Raw genomic sequence first — 20029 nt, forward strand, 5'->3', positions numbered from 1 at the left:
AGATTGGTGGAAACTCATCATAGTACCCATCATGTTGAAAAGTAGGTTGTAGCTTTCAGGATAGAAGATTGTATAATGGGACCCAGAAAGTGTCTGCCTAGATTATGTGACCTGCTAACCACCTGCTCAGTCTGTACTCACGGGACACAACCGTACAGTACAAATTAGTCTGCAGCTGAGGGGATGCATTGGCTAACCTTCAGTCGGCAAGACCTCCCTACAAAGATCCCAGATGAAGGCTCATTGGTTATGTTTAGAACATAAGGACTAAAAAGAAATACAAACCAGGTCACTCCTCTTCTGCAGTTTAAATAACAAAACGGCTAGCACACAGATGCTTTGCTGCCTCCTCCTGCTTCTTGGTACTTGGAGAAAAATACCTTCCAGTTGGAGTATAGTGATGTGTATGTATTAGAGGTCAATTTAGGTCAACATTCAAGGAGGGAAGGATTATGTACCAAACACTTAGCACAGAGAAAATTTTGTTGTCACAGAACAAAGATGGATAATAAATGGTAGGTATTATTACCTATCAGTTAATGGTCCCGGCACGTCAGCAGAAAAATCAACTTCATTCTAACTTGGACACCTCCTCCTGTCTTGAAGACTTGTAAGCCTAGCTCTTCCCACAAGAAATTCCCCCACAGCTCTGCTATTTCCTCATCATCACATGGAGGAGAACAGATGACATGATACTTAAGGAAGGGCTCTTCAGAACCTGGGGTCCTTGTTCTAACCCATTTTTAGCAGAAATCAGCTGGTAGAGAGCACAACCTAGAAAGAAAAGTGACTCAGAGAGCAAGACAACAGCAAAGGTCTAGTGGTTGCATGTGATGGATCTGGAGGGCAACTTGACAACTGAGAAGGGGAATCTCTTGGGATGATAAGGCATGGGGAAACTGGGCTTTTGCTATTCTTCTGGTGAGCAAATCAGTAGAAAATAAATGGTAAAACAGGTGTCCCCACTGAGTCCCAATTAAAGTGGGACCAGTGCATCCTAACATATGAAATTATCTTAGAGTCTACTTTAAACCCATTAAATTCCACTAATTAGTTGAGTAGTGAAAAAAACTCATTATACATTTAGGAACAAAGATTAATACTATTATCAAGTGATTATTTGGATGGTTTGTGAAAAGCACATGAATTGTTTGCAAAACAATGTAGCTCAAAGCGCTGGAAGAGCATGCCTTCTTTGATTGGAGAATCATCTCCTATACAATCTTGGCTTTCACACAGATTTGAGTGGGGAAGTGCTTTGGCCTTGTTTGGGCATAAATTATGATTATTTTAGTTAGTGGTGGTGAAATCGTTTTCACCACTCTGTTTTCCCCTACTCTGTTGCTTTATTATTCAATCCTCTTATTTCAAATTGCCATTTTCAGATTGGTATTGACCCTGTGCTAACAACATATAGGATGCAAGCTCATTCTTCTTGGCATCCATTCAAAACCCTGGTTTTTTGCTTTTTTTTTCCCTGGTGCTAGGGATTGTGCTTGGGCCCTCACATGTGCTCAAAACTATAGCTGTTTAGTAGTTCCACTTCAGGAAGATACTTGCTTAAGAGAGTGTAGAATAATTATTAGCCAATCTTTCACTTGATGCCCATGTTCTGATTGTTATCTTTGCTCATGTCTTGGTAGTCAGAATGTCAGAATGAGCCAAACAGCCCCAGCAGTGTGGCAGACTTACCTGGCAATATTAGACTGTACCAGTGTTCCCTCTTTTTTTGACATGTTGGAGTATATATGCAGTGATTAGAAATATCCTTTGTTCCATACCGTATTTTACTAGGATTCTGGAGAGAAATTACTTGATGAGAATGATGCAAGTTTTGTGTTTTCTCTATGTGGGAGGAGCAAGAAATGCTGGACCTCCTTGCATGAGGTGGCTTCTCAGAACCTGTTCAGGTGCTATGGGCCTCTGAGGCAGAAGGCTGTGTTAAACAGAAAGTAAAAACCAGGGGACAGTGCCCATAGACCACCTGCCTATGTGCCCATCTGCTACCCTGTTCCCATATCTTAGGATATTATCAGGAAAATGCAACCTAAAGAAAAGAGATCTTCAAAAAAAATGATTATGGCCGGGTATTGGTGGCACATGCCTTTAATCCCAGCACTCAGAAGGCAGAGGTAGGTGGAGCTCTGTGAGCTCGAGGCCAGCCTGGTCTCCAGAGTGAGTGCTAGGATAGGCTAATCTTGGTGAATTATCAAACCACAGGATCCCATCTCTCCATAGCAGATGACCAATATTACTTTCATTTGTGTGCTTGTTGGATTGAGGTCTGTCTTCCCTACAAGACTAGCTAATCTTGCAAGAGATTATAGCCAGGTCATTTGTTCCAGTACTTGCAACAGGGGTTGACAAGGATTGAGGACTGCATAGATGCTTGTTCCATATGTGGAGGGATGAAAAGTTTGGTTCACCTGTGAGTTACACCTCAGGACATTTCAGTGCTCTGACCATCTAGAAGTTGCCATATTAAGGATTTCAGGTTATAAGCCTCCAATTTAGTTGCCAGATTGCTTGACTTTGGGAGGGTGGTAAGGACATTTGTCTTATGCTAGAACAGGGATATTTTTTCTTCTAAGAATTGCACAGTAAACCATTCACAAGAGAAGCTCATCATCTAATTGCTCAAAAAGCAGCTTTTGTCTAAAACCTTGACAAATGAAAGTTCTCTTCCTCATCTGAGTGAGGTTTAGTGATGTTATCTGAGCTTTGGAAAGCCACCAGAGTGCCCCTGTGTTTGAGTGTAGTTAATATACCTCTTCAGGTGAAGCTACCCAATTCCACTGTCACTTGAAATGCCTTTTCCAAGAGTTTCTTACTCAGGGCAGATAAAAAGTTATTGGAAGCAGAGTTTGTCCTAAGACTCCTAAGGTGAAAGCTCACACTTAGAAAGTGTGATTAAACCCCACCCTCTGGAATAAAGTACAGGCCTAGGCCTGCTAATGCTTTCAAAGGACTTTTGCCCTGTGGGTGGTGAGGGGGCTGGTGGAGCATAGGGTGGGCTGTCTTTCCTTTCATAAACCCCATGGATTTGGCAAGTGCCAAGCCTGTGGGTGGGATCCCATGGTCCTCTGCTTCCCCAGCATGGCACTACCCTAAGAGTCTCTCTCCTCCCTGAGGTTTCCTGACTTTCTTCTCTCTCTTTCTATCCATCACCTTCCTGTTACTGCTTCCTGGCTGGATCCACTACAGGAACGCTTTGGGGTAACTATGTTTGTTTGTTTTGTAAGTAGAAGGTTTGGGGGACTAGGTGGGAGGAGGGAGAAACTCTAATTGGAGAAGGCACTAACTCAATGAGATAGGAGTAGTGAGTTTATGTGAATGGTGTTTCCATTGAGGACCAAAAGCTTAAAACTGAGCAGTTCGCACACCTTCTTGGGAAGTGACCGTTCCTGCTGGTCTGGGTAGTTTTTGGCCTATGTGATGTTTCTCTTAGATATTGTAAGTAGATGTTCTTAAAGAGCAAAATAATTTATTAAATATCCTGAAGTTCTTGTGTGTGAAAGTCCATATTAATATAGCACATGTGGATTACCTTTCAAAATGACAAGTAGGTCATCACCTGTGACAACCACGAGGGCTTAGAATTAATATTGGCGTAAAGTCAGCCTTCAGGATTAGATTCACTGACTTCATGCCTTTTGTAAAAGATAAGATTATGGCTTCCATATCTAAGGCTAGGCATAGCAGGCAAAATTGCATGCAGAATCGGGTATTCTCCATCTGATGTTCTGGGTAGCTTCTCCAGTAATTGTTAATGTAATAGTAGTCTGGGCCAGCATCAGGAATGAACCAAGCCTGATCTCACTATTTAGAGCCTTATTTCCCATAATGTACATGTTTTATTTTTATTTTTTATAAATTGTAGTTATTTGAGTTGAATGCAAAGATCTCAGGGGATGAGCAGGGAAGAAAGAGAAATACAAGTTGATTTATACATTTAATTCCTAGAAATAAAAGAGAAACACATGGTTTTCATTAAGAGAAAACATCCCTAAGAGGCTGAATAGGGAGGGTCATTACCCATAGGACCAGGAAAAGGTGGGTATGCCCTACAACTTGGCCTGCTCCAACTGTGTAGTTCTCAGAAGCCTGTGCTAGGTGCAGAGCTTCTGAAATGGAAATGACTACAGGAAAGGAGTGCAAACCAAAGCCCTGGCAAGATGCCTACACACATGCTTTTTCTGAAGTGGCAGCCTAGTACAGCAACAGCGTTGGGTTCCTCACTAGTCCTTGCTGTGTTCTTCCCACACTGATAAACCCTGAGAAGTAACAAACCTAGACTTTTGGGTCAAGTTCCCCAGTGAGACATGCTCTCAACTGTTCCCAAGTCAACAAACACCTTGAAAACCTGCTATGGAAGAATATTGGACTAGGCATAATGCAGATCCGCAGTGGTCCTCTGGTTATGGTATCTAGTTGACACTGTTCAATTTTTATTTACCACTGTGGTATTAGATAGCATTAAGCTAGCTATCCAAGACATGAAATAATTATTAATGTATGCTCATGGAAGCCTGTGTGCTCCTTTGTGTGTACAAAGATGTTCCCTCTATTTTATATGTTCACATGAAAGTAAACTCAATGGAAATTGAAAATGCCTTAAATAGAAAATGCATTTGTTACATTTATGGACATCTTATCAACTTAACAGCATATTATTTATACTACGTAACATCAATCTTTTACCCTCATGATTTTGTGGATGACTAAGGACCACTGACTGCTCAGTCTTGCAAGAGAGTTTCTCTCTGCATAGTATTAGCCTATGGGGGGATATGCTGAATTGAGGTAGTTTCTATTGAATGCAGTTCACTTTTGCACCATCTGAAGGTGTAAAACCATAAGTTGAACTGTTGTGAGCACATGGATGTGAATACATGGACATACACACATGGATGTGTGGATATGCACACTACGAGTGATTGAGACTACTCCTGAAGCACAATTATAGATTGTCCTTGAAGGTTTCTACACCAACCTAGTTTCTGGCCTCTTGTCTACTTCTCTGATCTCTGCTTTTACTCTGTTATCACTAATGTAGTAGTGTGGCTGCCACTTCTCCTCTTCCCAAATGATTCCCTGGGGTCTCTCTTTACAGAACCAACAAGGGTCGGGACATCAAGACTATCAAGTCTCTGAGGGTACTCCGAGTTCTGCGACCACTGAAAACCATCAAGCGCTTGCCCAAGCTGAAGGTAACGTTTTCAGAATTTGTTCCCATCCAATATTATTCTTCCATTTTCTCCCTTTAGCTTCAGCTGGCTAGACTGTGCATAATACATTCTCAGAATATCCATTTTTCTTTCTTGGGGATTGAGATTCTTTACATCTATTGAAGCCAAGGTCTTCCACCATCCCAAGAAACTTGCAGATGAGATCTTCCTTCTTCAGCCCAGACCCAGTTAGTATTATACTCCCTGGGATGGCCTGTCATTCAGGAAGAAGCCTATATATAGCTTTGTCTTGAAACAACATGTGCCGTTAAATTAGAAGCTCTCTGTGTGTGGTGTGTGTGTGCTAAGGTAGGCTGGGTAATCTGGGATATTGTCTTAGATTTTTATTGCTGTGAAGAGACACCATGACAACAGCAACTCTTATAAAGAAAACATTTAATTGGGGTGGCTTGCTTACAGTTCAGAGGTTCAGTCCATTATCCTCATGACAGGGAACACAGTGGAATGCAAGTAGACATGGTACTAGAGCTGAGAATGCCACATCTTGCAGGCTACAGGAAGTAGACTGAAAGTCACATTGAGGGAAGCTTGAGCAAAAGAGACCTCAAAGCCCACCCCTACAGTGACATACTTCCTTTAACAAGGCATTACCTCCTAATACTGTCATTCCCTTTGGGGGCCATTTTTCAAACCACCATATTCTACTCTGTGGCCCCCAAAGGCTTATAACCATAGCATAATGCAAAACAACAAAATACGCTCAGTTCAATTTCAAAAGTCTCAATCTCAAACTTGTTTCAAAGTCTCTTCTGAGATGCATGACAACCTCTTAACTGTGATTCCCCTGTAAAAATCAAAATCAGAAAGATCACATATTTCCAACATATAATGGCATAGGATATAAATTACCATTCCAAAACATAGGGAAGAGAGAATGGTGAGGATATATGGATCAAAGCAAGACTGAAAACCAACTGAGGAAATGCCAAACTTTGCATCTCCATGTCTGATGTAAAAGTATTCTTCAGATCTCCAACTCGGTTCACCTTTGACTGCAACAAAGCTTTCTTTCTCTTGGTCTGGTTCCACTCCCTGTTAGCAGCTCTCCTTGGCAGGTATCCCATGACTCTAGCATCTCTGACATCTTCTTCTCCAAGGCAATCCAGGATTCAAGTTCACAGCTTCACACAATGGCCCTCTAATAGGCCTCCATTCAGGGACACCCCTGACACATGCCTGGCATCAGTGGCTTTTCTTTAAGCACAGAGGCAAATTTCATAACCTGTTTCTTCTTTCATTAACTCTAAAGCCAAAAACACATGGCCAAAGCTGCCAACTTCTGCTGCTTACTGGGGCTGGAACATGCCCCCTTGTGCAATTACATCTTTCTCAACTTTCTGTCCTTCACTGCCTAAGATTGGGTGTCCTGAAACTTGCTCGGTAGACCAGCCTGGCCTCAAACTCAGAGATCTGCCAACCTCTTCCTTCCTAGTGCTGGAATTAAAGGTGGGCCTCCCCACACCCTGCTCTAAGTTTTTCTTTAGTTCCTGAGGTCACCACTCCCTATATTCCATTTCTTAATCCGTTTACCTCCTTAAACATAGAATTTAGCTGCATTCCACTTCCTGTTGCTCCTTCTCTCCTCAAAATTTACATTTTGAAATGTATACTGCTCAGCTTGCTCCTTTTCACTATAAATCTTTATTAGAGGCCACTAAGAAACACATGACAGAGATCTCTTCTGCAAATGGAATTAATCCAAAACTCTTTACTTTAACCTCAGTCAGACTCCTCAGACAAGGGCAGCCACTTTCTTCACCAAAATATCACAAGAATGATCTCTAGGCAATATACTTACTTCTCCTCTGAAACTTCTTGAGTGAGCTCCGACAGTTCAAGTAATACTTAGCACCTCTTTCTTCCATGCTCCTCCTAGTATGGCCTATTAAGCAATGCTTAAAGCATTACACTGCTTTCCTAACCCAAAGTACCAAAGCCCAAATTCCTCCAAACAAACACAAGATCCAACCTATCATGGCAATACCCCAGTCCCTGGTACCAATTACTGTCTTAGGGTTTTTATTGCTGTGAAGAGACACCATGGCTATAGCAACTCTTATAAAGAAAACCTTTAATTGGGGTGGTATGTTTACCGGTTCAAAGGTTCAGTCGATTATCATCATGGCAGGGAGCATGGTGGAATGCAGGCAGACATGGTGCTGGAGCTGAGAGTGCTATATCCTGTAGGCTACAGGAAGTAGGCTGAAAGTCACATTGAAGGAAGCTTGAGCAAATGAGACTTAAAAGCCCACCCCCACAGTGACACTTCCTCCAACAAGACCACACCTCGGAATACTGCCACTCGGGGACAATTTTCTTCCAAACCACCATACCTATTTTCTTCAGTAATAACTTTTAGAAAAGTATCATCTTGCCCAAATAGTTCATACTTTTGAGGTACAAATAGGTAACTTAAGGACACATAGTCTATTTATGGAAGAAGCAGAAGTGAAATGGGGAAGTGTGCTACCCTGGATAAGCCCTTTCATGGTCTGGATGCAAATTGATTTTTTTATCTATGCAATCCCCTCATCCTCTTGTTCAGTACCCTTTCTACCTCTCAGGGCTTGCTGTCCATTCAAGCTTGGCACCCTAATTAAGTTCACCCCTCTCCTCTTTACTCTCCATATATTGTGGTTTATAGAATCTGAAGCTCTATGGGAGAAAAGCCCCTCCCATTACTGAATTCCTGAAGACCATCAGCCCTCAGTCCAGGCCACACAGCCATTAGAACAAGCCTCGGCACCAGCACCCAGCTCTATCCTTCTGAGCTGCACCAGGATGTTTCCTGGGAAGCAGATTTCAATGCCCACTTGCAGCATCCTAGAACCTAGCATAGGGCTTCTGAAAGGGCAGCCAGAGGCCACCCATACCTGAGCCATTGAAGAGCGTCCTAAAATAGACACATGCTCCACATCAGCACAACCCAGCCAGACTGTCTGAGGAAGAGCCTGAACTGTGGCTTCTAAACCTGGTCAGCAAGTGACTCTGAGACAATAATGTAGGAACTGGCCATCATGGAAAAGAACCTGCATGAGTGCCGAATCTAACTCAAGGATTTTGGAGGTATGTGACCCAGAGCAGATTACTTATCCTTAGAATTTCTTTCACCCAGAAAATAGAGATCTGTGTAACCTACAATTGTAGTATAGACAAGAGAGCTGATTTGAGTGGTCCCTAGCCAAAACACCCAACAGTTTCTCTAGTGTGTCTGGGCCTGCTCTCTCATGCCTACCATAGAAGGCAAAGCTATGAGCTTGTTTCACCTGTTTGTACCAATTCCCATCCCTTCTCAAGTTCTCCTAATTGATAATGTATTTCACCCGCCCCCGTCACAACCCACAACCCTCCTGGTCTCAGACTGTATCTGACTCTGCCCTATGATATGCATAGAGGAAGGGAAGGGAGGGCAAGGGGTTAGGTATTTTCTGACTAGCTGTGACATAGTTTTGTCTTAGGTTCAGCACACATTGTGTGGACTCCCAGGAGGCAGCTTGTTGTTCAAAAGAAGTGGCTCCCTGATTTTTTTCCTCCCTAGCTCAGGACTTTGTACTGTGTCAACTCTTCCTGGCCACCCTACCTTCCTCCAGTCAGCCACTGGCTTAGGCCTATCAATCTTCACCCCGGTGTGTCCCATACCCAGGCTGTCTAGGGCTCCAAATGTGAACTGCAGCACAAGTTCCAGGGGAAGCAGAGGAACATGCAGCAGCTTGATGAGATTAGTCTGTGCCTCAAGAGTGTGACCTCGATGGTGGTGGTGGTGGTACACACCTTTAATCCCAGCATTCAGGAGGCAGAGGCAGGCAGATCTCTATGAGTTCCAAGCCAGCCTGGTCTTTTGAGTGAGTTCTAGAACAACCAATGCTACACAGAAAAATCCTGTCTCAAAAAAAAAAAAATGTAATGTGACCTCAGCCTTCAATTCTATTAAAATGGGGAGTGGTTCCTCTCTTTGCAGTGTGATAAGCTGAGAAAGATGTAGGTGGCTCTGATCATTCCACAAGACTGCATGTCACGCAGGTGTCCATCAGTGTCACACCAGTGGCTTTAGCCATACTTCACCCAGTGCTGTGAAGAAGCAACTGCACAAATGCAGCACCCTGCGAGGCCAGATTCTCCAGTGAGATGAACTGAAAAACCTAGAAAAATAACCTAAAAATGGCTTGAAATGTGTCAAACTGTCATGGAACTACTTGTGTCTCAGGGCTTGGAAGGGAGGTCTCTGGAGACCCTCTGTTTTTGTATTGAAACGGAAATCACCGTTGCTGCCCACACAGCCTCATTTCCACCACAGACAGAGCTCAGACCGTCTTGCAGTTGTGTTGACCTTCCTCCTGATGGCAGCCAGCTTTCAACTAGAGGGTGGAGCATGAAGTGATAGTCAGATACAAATATCCAAACTTAATGATAAAATATTGAACTGAACAAAGACAACAGCATGTGACTGCCCCTTGATCCATTTAGAAAGGGTAAAGAGAAGATGGTACAGAATCACTGTGGAAGCAAATCTGTGAGTGTCACCAAAAGGTCAAGGTCAGGAACAAGTTGTTCAGTGGGTAGAATGGTTTACGCGATGTTCAAGATTCCACCTAGCATTAAGTTTCTGGGTTTCACGATGAGTATCTACTGAAACACCACAACACACTCCATCACTTTTATCATCTTGTTTCAGTTTCATGGTTTACATTTACTTTAAAATTCAGAGAAGATGTCTGCTTCCCAGGTCAGGTCCTCATCACCATGATCAGCTAGGAAGCCAGCTTCTAATCCCATGGATATCACTGGTTGGTGGGTGAGAACTCCTGGGACAGCGTCTCAGCCTATTGGGTGGTGGCATGGCCCTACCTCAGCTCTGGGCATAGGAGTATTTTGTCACAGGAATGGCATAAGAGCCTTCGCTGTTGTCCACAGGCTGTGTTTGACTGCGTAGTGACTTCCTTGAAGAACGTCTTCAACATACTCATTGTCTACAAGCTCTTCATGTTCATCTTCGCTGTCATCGCTGTTCAGCTATTCAAGGGAAAGTTCTTTTATTGCACCGACAGTTCAAAGGACACAGAGAAGGAGTGCATGTAAGAGCCGCTGCCATACACCTCTCACTGTCTACTAAGGGTGTCCTGGCAAATCCCTCTCCACTTCCCATGGTTTACTAGGTCTCCTTTCTCTCTTGACTCCATTCCCTTTTCTGTAGAATTATAAACCAGGAAGAATTACAAATCAAATAGACATTTGTTTAACTCCTTTTTTTTGTATCAGATATAGTAAGAGACACTTTGCCTGAACCCCTAAGTTTTAAGTCTTTCTAATGACCTACTGAGAGAGGTTTTACTTATACTTTATAAGTATAAAAGATGATAGTAAAAAATTAGGTTATCCAAGGTTACACAGGAAACTAGTGATTTCAGGATTTATCCTGTGTCTGCTGGGAACTAAGTACCATATTTTTTTTATTCCATGGTAGTACCTGCCCTTAATAAAGCTTGCCCTTCCTTTTCTGTGATTGTCATTGTTATCCTGACATGCTTAATGCTTGTAAACATGCTTGACTATTCTACGGACTGTACTCAGAGACTTTGTTTCATTTCTATTCTGTTTTCAGAGGCAACTATGTAGATCATGAGAAAAACAAGATGGAGGTAAAGGGCCGGGAATGGAAGCGTCATGAATTCCACTATGACAACATCATCTGGGCCCTGCTGACCCTCTTCACTGTCTCCACAGGGGAAGGGTGGCCTCAGTAAGTGGTGGGGTGGCTTGGTATATGCATCTTTCAGGCTGTGATGGGACTGTGTGGGTGTCTTGAAAAGCTAATTCAAGATGAACATGGTTCACCCTTTGTTATTGTACCAGGCAAAGTAAGTGGTTGTGAGTGGGTGAGAAAGACAGAAAAGAGGAAAAATAAAAATCCTTCAGAGATGGAGATGGGGTAGACAAAGTCTGGAAAATATTTGAAACTTTGTTTTCATCAACTTTTGAGTTGGTTAGAGCCCTTTGACTTACAGAACAAATGAATTTCACAACTTTTTACCCCTCACAAGAATCCCTGCGGATGTTTCTAAGAAATCTATTGTTTCTAAGAAATCAAAAAAAAATTGGCGGGATCTTGCAGCCCCCAGAGATGCTAAGCACAGACCTTATGCTGCCCATAGCAGAAGGCTACTTTTTTTTCAAAGACTTAACAATGAATAAGACACTACTAGTTGGCAGCAGAAAATCAAATGGCACTAGAAGTCCCTTCGTATTGAACATGACACCCTAAAGTAAAAGAGGATATCATTCTGTTGTTTAGGAGTTGCATATAGATAGAAAGTAGACCAGAAAGGGCAGTGGTACTTTTTCCTTACAAAATTTGATTATGGTCACCCCAAATTAGTGGAGAAATGGAAAAAGTCAGAGAAGACATACCAAAAATGACAAAAAGTGGGACATCTCCTAAAAAGCCAAGACTATCACCTACCATCTGTACCCTTTCTTTTGGTCCTCACAGGGTCCTGCAGCATTCTGTAGATGTGACAGAGGAGGATAGAGGCCCAAGCCGCAGCAACCGCATGGAGATGTCTATCTTTTATGTGGTCTACTTTGTTGTGTTCCCTTTCTTCTTCGTCAATATTTTTGTGGCTCTCATCATCATCACCTTCCAGGAGCAAGGGGATAAGATGATGGAGGAGTGTAGCCTGGAAAAGAATGAGGTAGGAATGGGGAGACTGTAGTAAGGTGTAGTAGTGGGAGCTTTAGAAAAGAATCGGGACACCATGCTTAAGAGAGAAAGACAACATTTTCCTAACTTTACTGTGGTGTTAGAGTGAGAAGAGAGGAAAGTACACAGTGGGAGGCACAGAGGTGTGAAGTCTTGGATCTGGGACTCAGTGGGTAAGAACACTTTTTCTGCAAGTACGAGGACCCAACTTTGAATCCTCAGTGTCCACATAAAAAGCTGGGTACAGGACTGATGAGATAGCTGAGTGGCTAAGTTCCTGGTGCCAAGCCTGATGACCTAAGTTCAGTCTTCAGGGGCAACCTGATAGACACAAAGTACCTCCCACAAGTTGTCCTCTGACCTTTACATGTACACTATGATGTGCACATATGTGTGTGTGTGCACACACATTTTTTAAAAAGCTGAGGGGAACGCATACAGGTAAATCATGAGAGCTGACTGGCCAGGTAGCTTAACCTTCATGGTTAGCTTATGGTTCAATGAGAGGTCCTGGTTCAAGGCAACAGTGCAATAGGAGAAGATGCCCCATGTCCTTTTCTGAGCACCACATGTGTGCGCACAGGCATGCCCACCTGCACAAACATCACACACAGACAAGGTACAAATTTATACACAAAGAAAAGATAATCCTGTAATCTCTACCTGTATGGGTGATAGTCTAGAAGAAAATTACATGTGCCACAGTTACAACATTAAGAGGTTTGCTTACGACCCTGACTCTAACGGCATCTGTGTTTCTAATGACCAGGAATATGTTTTCTTAACTGCTCCTCTAGCACATGCATAGGTTTTAAAGTTTGTAGGGTTTTATGGTTGACTTTGCTGTTTAACAATGGAGCTCAACTAGAAACAGTCATAGATTATAAGAAGAATGCATGGGTAGATGCAGTATCAAGATCTCCAATATAAAAATCCAAATGTTTGAAATTCCAAACTTTTTGAATGATATGATATGGCAAGTAGAAAATTCTGTACCATGAAACTTTGTTTCACGCACAAAATTAATAAAATATTACATTAATTACCTTTAGGCTATATGGATGAGGCACATATGAAATATTAATGAATTTTGTGCTTGTGCTTAGCCGAGCATTCTGTCTTCCAAAATATCTCATTACATTTATGTAAACATTAAAACTTCATAAACAAATCTGATATCCCAAATCACTCGGGTCCCACATGTTTCAGATAAGGGGTTCTTAGGCAGTAGGTAAGCCATCTTAATAGAGTCCTTGCAAGGTTTAGGGCAGGGGGTGGATTGAGCTGATTCTAATAACTTAACTTTCTGCAGCGGGCATGCATTGACTTCGCCATTAGTGCAAAACCCCTCACCCGCTACATGCCGCAGAACAGGCACACCTTCCAGTACCGAGTGTGGCACTTCGTGGTCTCTCCATCCTTTGAATATACCATCATGGCCATGATCGCCTTGAACACTGTTGTACTGATGATGAAGGTGAGAAGTAATTGTGTGTGTGTGTGTAGTGACTGAGAAATCACTCTACCTTACTAGCCTTAAAATCATCATTGATTTTACCTAGTTCAACAGCCCAGTCCCTGGATTTCAGAGTAGGGATGGGGTCATTGAATGAAATTCAGAGTAACATAGAATAGCAGTTAGGGGATTTCAGGAACAAAAGTATCAATAGGGTCCATCTTTGACCAGGATGGACAATGTCCTTCACATATCATGGAATCTAAAGGAGTACTAAAGTTAATGTGAGCTTGATTTTACTTAATGCTAAGTACAAAACACCTAACTCTGGAAAGTGCTTCTGTCATGGCCACCTTTAGTCTCAGCATGAAGGTAGCTTTGCTATTGAGCTGTCCTGAGTGGGACATAGGTATGTGTTTCCCTATGTAATATACATGCACTTAAGTATTCCATTAGGACAAGTTGAGAGATGACTAGACCCGTCACGTGTACCCACCATACACACATATGCCTTAAGGCTTTGACTCTATTGTTCTTTTTTCTTCTCTTTCCTGGCAGTACTATTCTGCTCCTTGCACCTATGAACTTGCCCTAAAGTACCTGAACATTGCCTTCACCATGGTGTTTTCCCTGGAATGTGTCCTAAAGGTCATCGCTTTTGGCTTCCTGGTATGTCTGTTCTGGCATCAGGCTTGTCTTCCTTTGGGGTATATGGCGGTTACAGCTCTTCAAGAATGGTTTACCTTCTTGTCCCTCTAACAGTGATCTCAGTTTACTCAGTAAACAGGCTCCAGTGTGAGTAGAGTTGGAGAAAAGTCATTCACACCTCCTCATTTCCATACTCATCTGACTACCTACCCTGGTCCTACTGAATTCTGTCAACAGTAGAGTGGCCATCTTTGGATTTTACTAGAACTACAATTGATATATAAAGAAAGAAAACACAAATTAGGTTAACCCTGAGTGATTATTTACTGGTAATGTATATATGAATTTTTATGATTTGAATGAGAAAATATCTTTCATAGCCTCAAACACAACAAATTATATATTTTTTACCTATTAGCCTTCTGAAGGCATGAAGAAGTAACTCCTGACAATTAAAGAAAATGTTTATTATTTACATTTACAATGTCCAAATACCTTTAGGGGTTGTCAGGGCAGGGAAACATTCTGGAATTGGATTTGAAAGGGATTACAATGAATTTTTCTGGCACGAGCTCTCTTTTTACTTCTCCTCGACTAGTAATTATAATTGTTTGGCAAATTCTTGTATCTGTTCTCAAGAATGTTAGCAAAACCTGGCCTTTTCATTTATGTCCTATAAACAAAATCAGTCCCTCCCTCTCCTCCTGTTTGCTTCAGGGTCTTCGTGAGCTCAGTAGGGTGCAGATAAGCCCACTTGACAGCTGTTTCAAATTTATTTAGGGTGTGAGCTACCCTTTCAAGTATAAGTGTATATCAGACCTGACCAATTTCCTAACAAGAAGGGAAAATTTTGCTGCAAATCAAAATAAGTGTTTCTGGTAGCAGCTGTAACAGGGACTCTGGGCTGGGCTTGATAATTGTCAGTGTTGATTGTAGAGGTTGATTTCAGTCTCCTGTTCTCTATACAACCATTAATTTGATTACTTGGGGTGGAGAGCTGAAAGGAACCCATTGCAGTGGCTGCATTGTGGAATTCTGGACCCCCTTTTGAGTGTTTTGTGACTCAAGGAAATACAAAGGTAAAAAGAAACTTCTAGCAAACAAAGATGCCTATATGAAACAGTCTAGACCAAGTAGGGCAAAGTGAAAGAGGGGGAAAGCCAGCAGCACCACAGGGAAAGCTTCTCTCTGAGTCTTGGTGTTGACATCATCTGTGACTTAAGCCCCAATTATGTCTCTAATTATGGTGAATGCTGAATACATACTTACAGGCTTTAACTAGAGGACTCGGCCTCAAGCCCTGCCTCCTTCCCACCCTCATCCTTGTGTTTCATTCAAGGCTGGAGTCATTCACACCAGAAAAGGCACTGTTATATTGATCTGGCACCCTCATCTTTTGGAATACCCCAATATGGACTGTTTGGTCAGCTCTTCTAATGAACTCTGAAACAGGCATAGTAGATATTGCCATTATCATCATGGTGATTATCATTCTAAATGAGAAAATTGAAGTTCATAAAATGTAGAATTAGAAAATGGGTAGGAATAAAATGGAAAGGGGGAAATAAGCAACATATATTGTTCTACCCAGTAAATATCCATCCAGTGCTTTACATGGTCATTTTCTCTATGTAACAACTGTATTAGATAAGCTTACTTATTTTCCTCTTATAGGTGAACTACAGCTCAGGAAAAATTAATACTTTATTCAGAATTAATGAAAGGCAGATCCAAGAGTTGGATCCCAGTCTGTCTGACCCCAGAGTTCACAATAATCTACTAGTTTATTCAGTAGCCAGGACATATTCAAAAATCCCAAATAGATACCTGAAAGTGGGGGTGATCTGATGTCTGCATATTTACTCTCATATATTGCTAAATGATGGGATTATTTCTGAGAAATACATTTATCTTAATTTTGTTTCCTATTGATGTGGTAAAATATCAATACTCTGACAAAAGCATTTATTTATTTATTTATTTTTGGTTTTTTGAGACTGGGTTTCTCTGTGGCTTTGGAGGCTGTCCTGGAACTAGCTCTTGTAGACCAGGCTGGTCTTGAACTCACAGAGACCCACCTGCCTCTCGAGTGCTGGGATTAAAGGCGTGAGCCACCACTGCCCAGCGACAAAAGCATCTTAAGAGAGAATTGGTTTATCCTGGCTCATAATTAAGGGTACCATCCATTATGTATGAAAAGTCAACATGGCAGGAGCTTGAAGCCAATAGTCACATTACATCCACAATCAGGAAGCAGATCTCTTTATTTATACAGTAACAGGATCCTAGCTGGGGGGGCGGGGGGCTCTTCCCACTTAATAACACAGCCAAGATAATCCTTCAAGCATGGGCAGAAGCCCATCACCCAGGTGATTCTAGATTCTGTCAAGATAACACTAACATTGTTAATTGATCTTGTCATTTTGTAACTATCATAGTATGTATTTACAAACTATAATAGCTACAGCACCAGGCAGTGTATTATTATGAGACCTCCATTGCATATGTGGTGTGTCATTAATAGAAACATCAATATGAGGCCCTTGACTAAACTGTTTTGTCCTATTAAGTTAAAATTTTTCACTTAGAGAAAGCACTTAGTATCTTCTCTTTGGAACTCTATAATTCTTTATTTAATATTTTGGATTGTAAGTAACTAAAATCATGGGAAATGAAACTACAGATAAAGCAGAAAAGTACTGTGCTGCACAAGGATAGGATGTGTTATTCTATATTGTAAGGCATCCTTAATTGGAGCTCAAGGTTTCTAACCCTCTGAAACCTAGATCTATGAACTGAGAATTAAGACATTAACTTTGGGATGGGAAATAGGAATGCCTTGAAAACTGGGGACTTTAAGGACCCCACTTGTGTCCCTCACTGATGAGCTAAGTGCCACTGCAAAGTGAACTCGTTTACAAAGTTGACCACATCTGTTTTTCTTTATACTTTAGGGTACATGTGGCTTTGGATTCAGATCTCCCTAAACCTTAGTTTTAGAAAGCAAGGATAACAATAGCTGTCTTAGAGTTTTAAATATGTGATGCTCATAAAACATAACCTCTCTGCACACTCCTTTATCTGTGGTGTATCTTCACTCTTCTGGCCAATCCCTGTATCCAGTGCTATATAAAAATGGGACATTTGGTACTATCTAACTTTCAGACCCACAAGAGGAGCAAATGAATTGAAAGACTGTCAAGGGTCTGGAACAGACACTAAAGATAAAGTGATGGTAATTGTGAGGGTAGGAAGGGGACATGTTGGTAGTACTCCAAAAACTTTTATGGTACTTGCTGCCCAGGGGCAAGCCAGGTGGCCAATTTGGAGATGTGGGTGTCTTGTTTTAAAAGAATGTAATCCAAGTTCTGTGCTATCTGAGATAGGATTGACACACCATGCAGTGTGAAGCAAGTGCCATTATCTGATTGGTGGAGTCTCTGGGTCTTTTATATCTCCCACATATAGTATTCAATCAATCTTCTTATTTCATGACTACTTCCCTGCTTTTTTAAAAACTTAATTACACCTCCTCACAAGGTGTAACAGAGCAGAAAAGCAGTGGGGTGGGGTGGAAGATGGAATCTATTCATCCTGCTGTCAATCAGTTGTTCTGAAAAGACTCAGTGGAGATTTGGTGCATGTCTGTAACCTTTAATCCCACAGAGCCTTCTGTAGCAATAAAATTAATTTAGAAGTTTAAAGTTGTATTATGCTTAAGGTTTAACAGGTGTGTACTTATCCCAAATTCCCCCAAAGTATATACATTATAAATATAAAGCTTTTCAATTGTTGATCAAACTCAGTAGTATGGTTGAAAAATAAATGTTTTATAATTTAAAAAAAAAATCTTTCTTTAGTGACAGTTTCAGAAACATGCTCGTCAAATAGTTGTAGAACTGTTTTTAAAATGAGGATTTCCCAAATTAGTAAAGGAGAAACAGAATTCCGGGTTAGAAACAGGAAACTGAGCCCAAAGTTAAAATGAACTTATGCATGAATTGACAAGTTTTAATTCCAAGTGACAACGTTATGTAATGAAAGATGTCTTGTCTTTTTTCTTTTTCCATTTTCTAATGTTCATGTGACTGAATTCACTTGGCAGAACTATTTCCGAGATACCTGGAACATCTTTGACTTCATCACAGTGATTGGCAGTATCACAGAAATTATCCTGACAGACAGCAAGGTGAATGGTTCACAAGACCCCTGGTATTTAAGCTGGATCCTTGAGTAGCATTAAAAAAAAAATCCTCTCCACATATGAGTCTATTTATAATTCATCCAATCGAATGTGCCCCTTTTGTGTTGGGGACCCACTTCCTCCTTCCTGAGCATTAGCCAAAGAACTGCAAACTTTGGGGTGGTAGGTCTCATGGAAGGTTTATTTACATTTGCATGACTCAAATAGCAGACATCTAATGCGGTAAGTGGAATAGAGGCTGCTAGAAGAAAGTAGTACGCAGTGTTTGGCTAAGTTCCACAAGAAGAAACACAGTTGTCTTTAACCTCAAAGTTGTTAGACTGAAATGCTTCTCTAAATTAGTTCACCCTAAAGAACTTGTGGTGAGCTTTATTGTAATTAGTGAATACCAGAATGCCATTGTGTGCTAGGGGATTACTAGCCCTGCTCCTTTAGCATCTAAGTGCAGACTTTTAGTGCATTTGGTAGAGACTGGGGAAGCCAGTTTTCCTCCCCTGTGTGCTGGGGTACTCCCAGTGCCCATCTACCTAACAATAGAGGGCCTGGGCTGGGAGGCTTAGAGAGAGACTCACTGGGTGCCCCTCCACTGGAGTTGGGTTAACCACAAAAGACAGAGACTGTCGTCTATTTTGTGATCTGAATAAGGAATAAATGTGAAAATACCAGTGCTTAGATCTTTCCAAATGAGCATATTGTCACTAATTACATGTTTCCTTTTGGTCCACCAGCTGGTGAACACCAGTGGCTTCAATATGAGCTTTCTGAAGCTCTTCCGAGCTGCGCGCCTCATAAAGCTCCTGCGGCAGGGCTACACCATACGCATTTTACTGTGGACCTTTGTGCAATCCTTTAAGGTAAAAGGCTCCCCAAGAGTGGCACCCCACCAGACAATACAACAGCACCACCCTCCCCTATTGAAAGGAGAAACTTAGAAAGTTGATTAGAAGAATAAATACAATAGTTCTTATAAGCATAGGCTGGCTGAATAGTGTTCATTTCTACATTATAAAATCTTCTTCTAAAAACTAATATATCACTTTGACTTTGTAACTTGAACCTTTTCCCTTAGCACTGAGACAAGGACATGCTTTACAAAATTTGTGCTATCCTTGGGTATTCTAAATTGCCCTGAGCAATCCTGTCCATGCATGGACTCAGCCTATGTGACCCTTCAGTGACCCAAGCCAGCGTAACTGCCCAATCTTGGACTCCAGCCTCTAGAATGATGAGCCAAAACAATCCTCTCTTTATTTCCTACAAAATTTCAATCAGTAAAGATATGCCATCGTGACTGAGTCTCAGGCCTTATCCAGAATAGATAATGTATACTTTCATGTATGAAGAGATGGGTATGTGTTTTCACTCTCTAATATTAATAAAAATATAAGAATGTAGTATTATGAATGGAACATTAGTTTTATATGTTTTTAAAGATTTATTGTTGTTTTATTGGGGATGTGGATATTCTCACTGCGTTCTAATTTGGGCCTAGAGCTTGCTATGCCACTCAGCTGATTTCAAACATGTAATCCTCCAGACTGTGCACATTGAGTATTTGGATTAAGTCGGCCTCCCATTGTCAGATGTCTTCACTGTTTTCAGGGACTTGTCTAAAGACATCCCATATTACTCGTCAGTGTTTTAATTTCATGGAAAAGTTTTTCACAGAACTTTTTCAATTTGTACTTTATAAAAAGACGACTCATGTGCATCCACCAATCTTTGCCTGGGCATCTCCTGAACTACTGAATTATGGTATGTTAATGGCACACTCG

At 41.4% G+C, this 20029-nt stretch overlaps 1 protein-coding gene across 3 annotated transcripts in view; it reads left to right on the forward strand.

The window, feature by feature from the left end:
• Positions 1–20029, forward strand: part of Cacna1e (calcium voltage-gated channel subunit alpha1 E) — a 303984-nt gene that overhangs the window by 250431 nt on the left and 33524 nt on the right. For all 3 annotated transcript variants that reach the window (XM_035445314.1, XM_027418072.2, XM_035445315.1), the window contains 9 exons: positions 3205–3216; positions 5114–5210; positions 10161–10321; positions 10849–10986; positions 11737–11938; positions 13259–13423; positions 13961–14071; positions 18156–18239; positions 18983–19108. In XM_035445314.1, coding sequence (XP_035301205.1) covers positions 3205–3216; positions 5114–5210; positions 10161–10321; positions 10849–10986; positions 11737–11938; positions 13259–13423; positions 13961–14071; positions 18156–18239; positions 18983–19108 — 1096 coding nt within the window. The remainder of the gene's footprint in view (positions 1–3204; positions 3217–5113; positions 5211–10160; positions 10322–10848; positions 10987–11736; positions 11939–13258; positions 13424–13960; positions 14072–18155; positions 18240–18982; positions 19109–20029) is intronic.

This window comes from Cricetulus griseus, chromosome 5, assembly GCF_003668045.3.
Source record: "Cricetulus griseus strain 17A/GY chromosome 5, alternate assembly CriGri-PICRH-1.0, whole genome shotgun sequence".
NCBI lineage: Eukaryota > Metazoa > Chordata > Mammalia > Rodentia > Cricetidae > Cricetulus > Cricetulus griseus.